At 40.9% G+C, this 12,017-nt stretch overlaps 1 protein-coding gene across 2 annotated transcripts in view; it reads left to right on the top strand.

The window, feature by feature from the left end:
* Positions 1-12,017, top strand: part of vopp1 (VOPP1 WW domain binding protein) — a 38,303-nt gene that overhangs the window by 11,714 nt on the left and 14,572 nt on the right. Inside the window, exon 1 of one of the 2 annotated variants that reach the window (XM_007897625.2) lies at positions 4,449-4,473. The exons of the other annotated variant lie outside the window; for it this stretch is intronic. Coding sequence (XP_007895816.1) covers positions 4,465-4,473 — 9 coding nt within the window. The 5' untranslated portion in view covers positions 4,449-4,464. Of the gene's footprint in view, positions 1-4,448; positions 4,474-12,017 lie in introns of those variants that run through there. 2 annotated transcript variants of the gene reach the window in all.

Raw genomic sequence — 12,017 nt, 5'->3', positions numbered from 1 at the left:
TGGATGAAGAAGGAGCTTCGGCCCATCCGATCTCATTCCTCCAGAACCCCCCGCCCCCTCAACCCTGCATCAAGCTGCTTTTTGAATGAGTCTAACTCTCCATCACCCTTCATGGCAACTTGTCCCAGGTATTGATTATGCTCTGCGTAAACAGATCAGTTTTCACAGGTGTCAGCTTGGCTCAGTTGTTAGCAGACTTGGTCAAAAGATTCTGGGTTCAAGCCACACATCAGGGCTTGAGCTCATAGTCCAGGCTGACACTCCAGCGCATTGTTGGGTGAGTGCTATTCTGTTGGATATGCTGCCCTGTGGTTGAGTTGGTAAACCAACTGAGGCCCTTGTCTACCTGTTCAGTGAAGTTAAAGATCATATGACACTCTTCAGGAAAAAAAGAAGGGAGTATTTCCTGACCAACAATTCACCAGATAAATTGATCAGTTGTTTTAGGGATGTTTGAGACTTTACTGTGCACAAAATGGCTATCGGGTTCCCATAAAAAACAGTCACTACACTTAATGGTAATTACATGTGAAGTTCTTTGAGAGTTTTCAATGTTATGGACACAGTAAAAATGCAAGTTCTCTTTGGTTTGGTTACTGTAATTAAAAAAGTTAATCTTTGGCCAAGAAACAATGTTCAGTAGATTGTATTTGCTTCATGCCCTACATGTCTCTGATCCCAGTGCTTTTTGACTCTTTAAGAGCTGGTACCATAAATTCTTAATTAAAAAAAAATAGATTTTCGATTTGTACCCGACGACCTCGCAGTCAATACAATGCCATTTACACTTATAAAGCACAGTTCATGTCAGGGAGATGTCTCAAATTGCTTAAACAGTAATTTTTTTTAAGATTAAAATCTGATTGATCAGTGCCAGAAACCAAGTGTAGGTTGGTGCAGGTCCTTAGGTAATCAATGCTATGAACAAACTCATGCTTATCCGAGGGAGAGCTAACAACGTTTCCCTGTATCATATTGTGGTGTTATTAGGTTATGTTTTATTGTCATCATTTGTGCTGTTGCCAACACTAACACTGAACGTACTGTATTAATGATTGATTGAGTTCAGCCTCATGGAAGCGGACTGAATATAGCTTTTACTTCAAATTTTATTTTATTGCAACTTGAAATCAGCTGTCCTACTGAAGCAGGAATATACCGGGGAGGGATGGTTGCATCTGGAACCGATCTTAAAGAGATTGTGTTTTAAAGGGGAGAAAGAATTTGAAAATTGCAAGTGCAACCTTTTCTTCTGCTTGTTGAAAACAAGAGTGGGGAGGTCCTAGTTTAATTTCTCCCCATATTGTGTTGAGCTATCTATCTTAGCCAGGGTATTCATTACTCAGGGCATGTGATTGTGTGATAGAGGGGCATTCATTATTGACATTACTCTGTACTCCATGGATGGGATGGATGTTACCAAAGGGGAAGCAGAAAGAGATCTAGGGGGAGGAAGCCCTCCATGGTCTTGCTCCCACCTACCTCTCTGACCTCCTAACCCCATATCGGCCTGTCCGCTCCCTCCGCTTGGCGGACATCGGCCTGCTTCAGGTTCCCCGCACTTTCTGCACCACCATTGGTGGTCAGGCATCCAGCATCTCTGCCCCCACACTCTGCAACTCTATCCCGCAAATCCCTCCGCCTCAGCCCCTCTCTTGCCTCCTTCGAGTCCCGACGAAATACCTTCCTCTTCGACTGTGCCTTCGGCCACCCTCCCACCCTCATCTCCCCATCCTCCATCCCTCCTGACCCCAACTCCCAGCTCGGGTCATGGCTTTTGGGGGTTATTGCTGTGCACAAATTGGTTACCGCCGTAACCCACAAAGATCAAATCATTTTACAGTAAATTCTGTGACACGCTTTAAGACGTCCTCCCAACCTTTTCAGATTATAAAAGGACCAAAGGGCCTTCCTCATCTGAACCTCAATTGTAATCTTGTGATTTGACAAAAGAAATTTCTTGCCCTCTGTATTTGATCTTGCAAAATGTTGGAGTAGAATTGCAGCATTAATGATTCTGAAACACTGTTGCATCTCCCTTAAAGTTTAGATCAGGAAAAGTGATTGACGTCTTAATGTACGCAGAGAAAAACAGTCCGTATAAATAATTAAGTACCAAGGCCACATATTTGTACTGACTTGAAGAATTATGAGATTCTGTTTTCATTGGGCCAAAATTACCCTTAATGTATAATCCTGTGTTGGAGCTATTTCAAAAGAAGGAACTGCTTCCCATATCTCCCAGTGTGGTGTGTTTGAATGTGTGTGTTTGTTTATGTATATGTATGTGTAAGAGAACATGTGAGAACATGTGAGTAACCATATACTGATGCCCATTCTAAACCTTTCACCATCACAGTTAGATTTAGGAATGGGGTGCAGGGTAGATTAACCAAATTGATACCAGGGCTTAAAGTGTTAAATTACAAGGATAGGTTGCATAGGTTTTTGTTAAGTCAGGGTATCATGGGATATGTGGCAAATGTGAGTAATTGTAGTTGAGGTATAGATCAGCCATGATCTAATAGAATGACGGAACAGGCTCGACGATCTGAATGGCCTACTCTTATTCCTATGTTCCTATGATTTTATTGGGAAGGGCTTATCTCTTTTTTGTGAGTTGCCTGCTGTATGTTACTGAGCCATTCAGATCAGGAAATACACTGAGAATTGTTTCCTAGTCTATGTGGAGTTCTAATAATCCTTCTGAGCCTGCATTTGATGTGGGCAAATGTGGCAGCCTCCATTGTTTAACCATGACGTCTCCATTGTTCAATAGGCCTCTGTTCCTCACAAACATATTAAGGCCACAATTACAAACAGAATTTTGCTTGAGGACATCTATCAGGAATACTGTAACCAAGATGTCATGGGATATTGGTCAGTGCCAATGATTCCTTACACAATGAGGTGTTAATTACATTCAATTTTGCTGTGGGTAATAGAGACCTGACACTTGCCTGTAGGAAGTGGGAAAAGAGCAAAGATCCCATGAATTGAATATAGCACTTTCATTTGTTCTGTAGATTCTGCAGCTAATAGCTTTGCTTGCCACAGCCAAGAGGGCTGACTGAATCCCCGATCTCCCAGGTTCCAATGGCTAGTCAGTGCATGAATAGGCCCAGAAATACATGGACCAAAAGGACTGACAAAGAAAGGGGAGGTGTGTCGACACACCCTCAGTCTGTATTATCAGCACCACTCATCTCAGCTCACATTTCAAGAATGGCCATTTGGGCCCTTTGTAAAAGAAGTGAAGTCAGCAGCACATATTGTGACAACCTAAAGAGTCAGAGGTCAGCCATTTTATCGTGCTTCATTTTATCGAGTGGGCGGGCTGAATTTATGGACCTGACCATAGCAATATGATGGGGTTACCTGTAGTAAGTTTTAAACAATAACAACAACATGCATTTATATATCACCTTTCACGCTGGGTAGTGTTTTGGAGCAGTGCTTCAAGAAGGCTGAACCTGGGAAATTTACTATTGTCATTGTTTAACTGGTTTATTGCTGGAGTTGGAGAGAGTAGGCCCACAATTTGTCTTAGAAATGTATAGTGAAGAAGTGGTTGGTCATACACAGTTGGAGTTCATTTATAACTCAACCTTCACAGCTTGTGTTTTACCAATATAGGAGAGCAGAAGCGCAAAGGAAATGAATCTTGCCCCACGGAAGGCAGGTTTCACCTTTGCTTCTAATCCTTTCAAAGGGAGATAGTACTGAAGGAAACCTCACAACACCACATCTCATCGTTTGACGAATAAAATAAATTTGCCCAATTGATTTTTAAAAAAAAATCTAAATCAGCAGCTAAACTGAAATAACTTATATATATGGCTGAATTATTAATAATTATTAAACTTAGAGTACCGAGTAATCTGTAGCTTGTGGAGGGAAGAGTTGGGACGACTGGCGAGCAGGGAGTTGTCCTCGATGTGATGAAAGCATGGATTTAAGGAACTCAGTGGCCCAAGAGAAGAGGTAGTGGTGGAGGTGGGCAGTGTTGCAGAGGTGAGGACAAGCTGTATGGGGTCAAGGCAAGATGTGGGGTTTAAAGGACAGTTGAGAGTTGAAGAAACACCAAGGTTCCATACTGGCTCAGTGACGTGGAGTTTACATCTATGAATAGTGATACTATCAGTGCCTGAGATGAGGAGGCGCTGATTGGAGCCATGTAGAAGGGCAACGGTCTTGTCGACGTTCAACTGGAGAAAGTTTGCTCTTACCCAGGATTTGATCTCAGGACAGCAGTGCACATGCTTTTGAGGGTGGAGGCAGATAGCTAGAGTTGTGTGTCATACACATACATATGGAAGTTAACCCATGTCTGTGAATATCATCATCGAGTTTGAGCATGTCAATACTTAAAAGGAGAGAACTGAGGACAGAGTCCTGAGGAACGCCGCATGTGACGGTGTAGGGACTGCAGGAGAAGCTCTAAGCAGATACAAAGTGGAGACGATGGGAAAGGTAAGAGTGAAACCAGGCATTGGGAGAACCATGAAGGTGGAGCTGAGAAGAAAGGTGCTGCAGAAGAATAGAGTAGTCGATACTGGTACTACGAATCATCTTGGAATGTGAATTCAAAGTCCCAATGTGCGGCTTGAACCCACAACCTTCTGACTCAAAGGCGAGCGTGCTACCCACAGAGCCAGGCTAACGTACCCTGTTGATGACAGCTGATTGCTCCATCACAGTGACTTGGGTAGTTTTAGCCTTTCAAAAATCCTGTTCTGACTTTCAAATCCTTTGTGACACAGATAGGCCATGACAGTACAAATCAAACGTGGTCCAGAATCTAGATTTACACTTCTGCTGACCTGACAGAGTTCACGCATTACAAAGTATTAAATTGAGCTTCAGTTTGAATTTGTAAGAGAGTTGCTTCTGTCATTTATATCAGTTTGAGAAAATTTCTTACTTTAAGATAATTCCTGTGGGAAGTTTTTACCTTAGAACCCAAGCTTCTCCCAGACTTTGCACACGCCAGAAGTTAATTGCTCTTTCAATCTGAATTCACAGCTCAAGCATAAATTCAGTATAAGGCATTTAATAATAATTGTTGCATTTGATATAATGCCTATAATGTCAACATGTCTCACGGTGATGCACAGGTAATTGCTGTCGACTGTGATTTTATAGACTAGTACAGCAGCCAACTTGCACACAGCAATGCCCCATAAACTGCCACAAGGTAAACAACTTACTTAACTGGAGGATTATTGGCCAGGACATTGGAAAAAACTCCCTTCTCCATTTGAATAGTGTCACAGGATCTTTAACATCCACCTGAGAAGGCGGATGGGACCTAGGTTTAATGTTTCATGTGAAGGATGGGACCTCTGACAATGCAGTGCTCGCACAGTCCTGCACTAGGTGTTCAATATCCTGCTGTAGCTTGAACCCACAACCTTCTAATCCAGATGCTAGGATACTACCAACTAAGATAGGTTGACCCAAGGTAGTTTATTCATTTGTGGATATGAAATTGAAAATTTCTGTTGAATCAGCAAAGATGTTGCCTACCAAAAATATCGAATCACTTACACTTTACAGTAAATCCTGTGAAGCAGGAAATCTTCCTGGGTGAAATGTACTATATTAAATACAAGGTTTACTATTATTGTTATTAATTCACAAGAAAGGTTCGGATGAAAAAGACATTTTGACCCTTATACAGTGAGCTGCATTTCTACAATGAGTAGGTTTGACCCGATTACATCACTGCCAGGGCCAAGGTATGTGGTGCATGGAGTCAGGCATATAATTATGGGAGACACTAATGTCAGCATTCTCTATCCGAACATACAAAACACACATGCACACAAGTGCAGTGAAGAAATGACTGCTGTACTTTCAGAGACATAAAGGTCAGAAGAATTGGATTAAAGCAGTGGGTGCTGAAAGTAATACGTTAATGGGAACTATTCACGCATTTTTTCGGTTGACCACTCATGGCCTTTGGAGTGAGAGACGGATTGTGCAGGACAACCCGTCAAACACAGGGATTCTGGGGAAACGGATCGCTTTTATCATGAGCCTCAGGCCCTGCAGCTATCCATGGTCATTTGAATGAAGCGCTGCAGACTGCTGGCGATGCGGCTGTTCTAGTGCTTACACAGCTTGAGTTTCTGGGTAATGCCCTCTTACAAGTGAGAAAAACATAAAACACTAGTTGTTTTTATGTAGATCTGCCTTTTTTTTCTAAAATGTTATAAAAATAATTATCAAATGGAGTAAGCAGCAACAGTTGAAGGTACCACTCCTACAGATGTACCCCCAACCCCACACCCCGCTTGTATACTTCTATCTGCAGCCATTCTCTGGAATTCCAACCCGGAAACCCTCAAACTCACTCCTCCTCCCTCTTTGCCCACTACTACAGTCATGTTTCCCCTCCTTACTTCCCAACCTCACCTTGGGTGCAAAGTCAGGGCTGACACACCGGACGTCAGTCNTTTTTTAAAGCACAGGAGGCCGGCGTGTATGATTACAACATCAAGAGTAACTTGACTAGACAGTGTGTGTGACATACGCAACAACCTGATGAGCTGGAGGTCAGCTATTTTGCATCACAATGTACAATCTGAGGCACTGGATCCAGATAACTACGTTATAGCAGCGTTGCTCTGTATCTAGCCTTGTGTGGACCAGATGGTGCATTCACAAGGAAGATTAGAGATAAGAGTGGTTCTCTTGGTAATGGAAAATTATAGCTAATGCTATAGTGTGACATAGGCAAACGTACATTGACTCAATCACCTTTTTAATGTTCATGTGTAGGAGCACTTAGTCCTTATTATGGGTGGAGTTTTAAACCAGAATGAATTTTGCTCTTGAAAATTCAATTTGTCTTTGTTGGAAGACAAATAACAAGAACATGTACAGGTACAAATAGATGAATAGAAAGGATACTAAGTAGAGGTTGATTGATTTCATTTCCAAGGTTCATCAATTTTTGACTTTTTTTTATAAAGAATCAGTCTTTATAAAGCATTTGGGCAAGAACAAGTTTAACCTAAAGAAGAAAAAATAAGTTAAGAGAAAATATGCTGCAGTAACCAAAGAGCATTGCTCACTGTATGAGCTCTCATCCATCAATTGCGTTGAGGTATATTTTGAATATTTTTTGTAGATTATCCAAAACATTCATTACTCTTTGAGTTGATACATTTTCCCTGGCATCTAATTTAATTTCTTTACGCACTAATTTCCATTTCAGTTCCCATTCTCTTATCTCATGTCTAATTGGAAGTAAACCTCTGTGTTTACCTTATCTGTACCATTTAGTATATAACATTAATAATCCTTGCATTTGATATAATGCCTTATCATGTACCCAGAATATCTCAAAGCGCTTCACAAGTTTTTTCTTTGAAATGTATCATAGAACCATAAAAAAAAATGGCACAGAAGAAGGCCTTTCAGCTCATGGTGTGTGTGCTGGCTCCTTTAAGAGCAATCCTTTAGTCTCATTTATCTGTCCTTTCTGTAGCGTATACTTTTAAGGTATTTATCTAGTTCCCTCTTGAAGGTTCATATGGATTCTGCCTCAACCAATGCCCCAGGAAGGGAATTCCATATCATAACTACTCTGGTGTAAAAAAAAATCTCCTTACCTCCCCATTTGCTCATTTACTAACATCTTAAATTAATGCCCTCTTGTTACTGACTCACCGACCAATGGAAATAATTCCTCCCTGTTGACTGTATCGAAACCCCTCATAATTTAAAGAGTTCTATCAGGTCACCCCTCAACCTTCTTTGTCCTAGCAGAAAAAGTCCCAGTCCCTCTAGTCCCCTCTCATAGGCCAATCTACTCATCCCTGGTATCATCCTAGTGTAGTGACTGTCTATTTGTAGCTGAAAGCAAAGTAAGTTTTGTAGGCAAAGTATTATATACTTTGATGACATGTCATCCTTTACATCTTTCTGTTCAAAGTACTGCATAAAGCTTTCTTTATCTTTCTTTGGTTTGGAAACAGTCTTATTGTTCTAATAGAATTCAGGCATTATTTTTATTTGTGGCATGGTGACCAAACTAGATATGTCTGATCAGTGCATCATAAAGTTTTCGTGTAACTTCTGTCATAGCTATATATCATAGCGTTCTATCAGTTTTTTTAAAGAAAATCTGTAAATTAGGATCTAAAATGCGATATACGCCCAAACTGGAGGTTGTTAATTCCTATTTGTGAATATTGGATTGGCAAGATATGCAAGAGATTCCAAGAACAACAACAACAAATTACACTTGTATAGCACCCTTCACTTCGGAAAGACGTCCCAAGGCAAACAGTAAGGTATAAATCCCAAGCTATCAATGTCTGGAAAAAGGAGAAAATGCCTATTTTTACCTGTCAATGGTTTGTTTGCTGACCGTTTTTTGAACTTTGACAGCTTAGGATTTGTAAGTCTCTGTTGTGAGAAAAATGCACAATTCTCACAATCTGATATTTGCAAACAGCAACTCAAATCTCTTCAGCATTTGGATCCCATTTGTCTGCAGTTTCCTTTGTAAGTCTCCCTGGTCTAATTTGATTCTATTCATTCTGTAATAATATCCCATTTTTTTCCCACCTATGTGTGACACTTCACTTATTTCAGCATGAAATTTGATGCTTTTTATGTCTGTCCAGTTGCATAACACATCTAAATCCTTTCACTGCAAACACAATCATTTGCCGCAGCCTAGGCAATCTACAGTGTCTTGTTCTCAACCTGCAGGCTTGCTGGTGGTTGAGGCAGGTTCCTGGACTCCTTTACAAAGCAGCTTGATGCTGTTATAGATGGACAGTACAGTGGGTATTCTGGACGGATGAAGTCGAATGATAAAGGATCTTCTTCATCTGAACCAATCTTGTAACTTTCTATGCAAAATGCTACAAAAATATTTCTAGAATAAATGAAGTGAAATAGAATATTTCAGAAGCGAAAATGGGAAAAACAAATAAATACATAAAATACTGACTAATTTTCTTTCATTGTATGTTAGTTAAATAAACCAGGCTATTATATAATAATAATAATCCTTGTATTTTATGTAGCGTTTTTCACATATTCTAGACGTCTCAAAGCACTTCACAGAATAGGATGTTCACGGATTTATTATAAAGTGTAGTGATTGTATTTTGCAGTTGAACACAGCAGTCAATTTGCGCACAACAATGATCCACAACAGCCATGGAGTGAATGACTAATTTTATCAGGGAGATTGTTCCCAGGAACCCGGGACAAACCCTCTTCTCTTTTCATATAGTGCTTTGGGATCTGAAAAGTTTACCTGAAGAGGCAGATGGGACCATTTTTTTTAACATCTCATTTGAAAGGCGGCATCTCTTAATTATATAGTGCACTCCTACCCCTGTACTGATGTTTCAGCCTAGACGATATGAGTTCAAAATCCTGGTGTGGAACTTGAACCCATAATCTTCAGACTCGGTAGGATAGAGTGCTACCAACTCAGCCAGGCTGACACACAGTAAGTATCTAAGTGTTGAAAACTATATTTGAACAGCTCTCTCCTGTAGTCCATTCAAAAAATAAATTCATATAAAAATTGACTGCTTGTGGAACATTGCTCTGTAGAATTGGCTGCCGTGTTTTGCCAAAAAAATACGCAATCAATTTATTTTACAATATATTCTGTGAAGCGCTTTTAGACGTCTCAAGGATGTGATAAGATTATATCAAATGCTAGTATTATTAGCATTATTCAACTGCCTCATTAAATAGACTGTCTCGCTGTCTGTAACTCTTTTAAAATACAGTTGCAATGAATTGTAATTAACTTGAGCATCATTTTGTTTTTGCTGCCCATTTCTACTGACTGGTTTGAATATTTCCTTTGAAGTAGATGAAATCATCAGGGACTGTTGCCTCAGAGGAGATTCCAAACTGATAGTGTGAGGGATGTGAATTATTGTCAGTAGAGATAAAATCAGTTATTTAGTATGCTCCAGTAGCACTGTCACTTCAGGGAAAAGGAAAAAAAATCAGAAACAAAGGCAGTTCCCTAGAATAAAGGGAAAACATTCCGATGAAGTGTCACATTCAAAGTGTTAACCTGTCTTTCTCTTTTGGACACTGATGAAAGTGAAGTGCATTTGCAGTGTGGAATTTCCGTCTCCTACTGTGGGGCTCAGTAGCCTATTCAAAATGTTTCTCTCAAGATATCATCAGTTCATTAGGAGTAAAAACCAGGGTGAAAATTGCAATATTTCCTAACAATGATTTGGGTGGAAGGCGGGGGGGGGCGGTGGTGTGGGACAGAAGGCCAAGTGGAATAAATGCTCCACTAAATGAAAAAGTAATAAAACGACGCAAGCATTTTATTCCTGCTGCAGTCAGATCTTTTATAACATGGTGGTTGAAGTCCATAAAATGAGATTGTCCTCCCGCGTGAAAGGCGCTATACAAATGTAATCTTGTTGTTGTTGTTGTTGTAATGGTCTTGTTACAATGTGTCGTCAGGTCTGTGCTTCACGGTCACCGATGACATCACCAACAACAACAACTTGCATTTATATATCACCCTTCATCTTAGTGCTTAACAACAACCCAGTTTGACACCAAGTTGTAAAGAGATGGGAGGTGATCAAAGGTATGATCGAAGAGGAAAGTCTTCAGGTGTGCTTTGAAGTCCTTTGAAGGTGTGGGAGTCCTGTAGCTCAGTGGTTAGAGCACTTGCTTTGCAAGCGAGAGACCTGAGTTCAATTCCAGGCAGAGGGCGAAACCTTGGGCAAGTTTCCTTACTCCACACACCTAATAATAATCCCTCCAAAACAAAAAACAATAATAAATCGGTCATTTTCAATCTATGACTGTTTGTGGGACATTGCTGTGCGCAATTGGCTGCCGCGTTCGCCCATAAATATACAGTCAATTTACTTTACAGTATATTTTGTGAAGCGCTTTGGGACGTCTAGAAGACGTGAAAAGCGCTATATCAAATGCAAGGATTATTATTATTATTATAAGACAGGCAGACAGGAGGCAAGACAGACGGATTGAGGCAAGAAGTTCCAGAGATTCGGAGCATATTGGCTGAAAGCACAAACGCCAATGGCAGAGGGCACAAGCGACTTGCAGAAAACTCGAGCGAGCTGAGCAAAGGCAGCGGTTAGAGGAATGGGGTGAGAGCAGATCGGAGATTTGGGGAGGTACAAGGACGTGAAAAGATTTGAAAGTGCGAACGAGGATCTTGAAATCAATGCATTCTGCAACAGGGAGCCAATGGAAACTGGCAAGAAGTGGGTTGATGGGATTGTGGAGCCTGGTACGGATCAGGACAGAGGTGGCACTGAGCTCATGGTTTGCAGAAAGACAGCCAGTCAGAGGCCACTGCTTCTTGCAAGCATTTTCAGCAGTTGCTGGGATGCCACTGACATCCAGGGATCTTTCGCACCCAAGTACAATGTGTAACAACAACAACAATAAGTGGCATTTATATAGCGCCCTTCGTGGGGAGTAGCATCTCAGAGTGCTAAACAGAATAGGAGCGTGATGTGCTGGGGAGATGGAGGAGGTGACCGTAGGCACGGTTGAAGAGGAAGAGCAATCTGAAGATGGGCAAGATATGTAGGAACCTGGGTAGTTGCAGTGGAAGCCAGTAAGGTACTGCACTTCTGCATTCTGTGAGTCCACAGTCTGCCCATATTACATCCGAATCCTCAATAATGAGAGATATAATTGGGCTGTGCTACATTTTATCATCTTTAATCTGAAAATTAATTTGTAATTCTGGATACCATTTTCATTCCCTTGTGATATGCAGATTGTCCATTAAGGATTTGCAGTGGCTCCCGTTTGATCCCAGAGACCACTCCACTCAGTTGTACTCTACAACTACAATTGAGTTAAGTGTACATTAGTTTAGCTCAGTTAGTAGCACCCTCACCTCTGGGTCAGAAGATTGTTGGTTTAAGACAAATTGGGACTTTGAGCTCACACTCCAGGCTGTCAGTGCAGTGTTTGGAGGAGTACTGCATTGTAAGCGGTGCCTTCCTTCAGAT

Source organism: Callorhinchus milii, unplaced genomic scaffold (assembly GCF_018977255.1).
Source record: "Callorhinchus milii isolate IMCB2004 unplaced genomic scaffold, IMCB_Cmil_1.0 Scaffold2, whole genome shotgun sequence".
Lineage (NCBI taxonomy): Eukaryota > Metazoa > Chordata > Chondrichthyes > Chimaeriformes > Callorhinchidae > Callorhinchus > Callorhinchus milii.
This window is presented reverse-complemented; position numbering and strand designations above follow the sequence as displayed.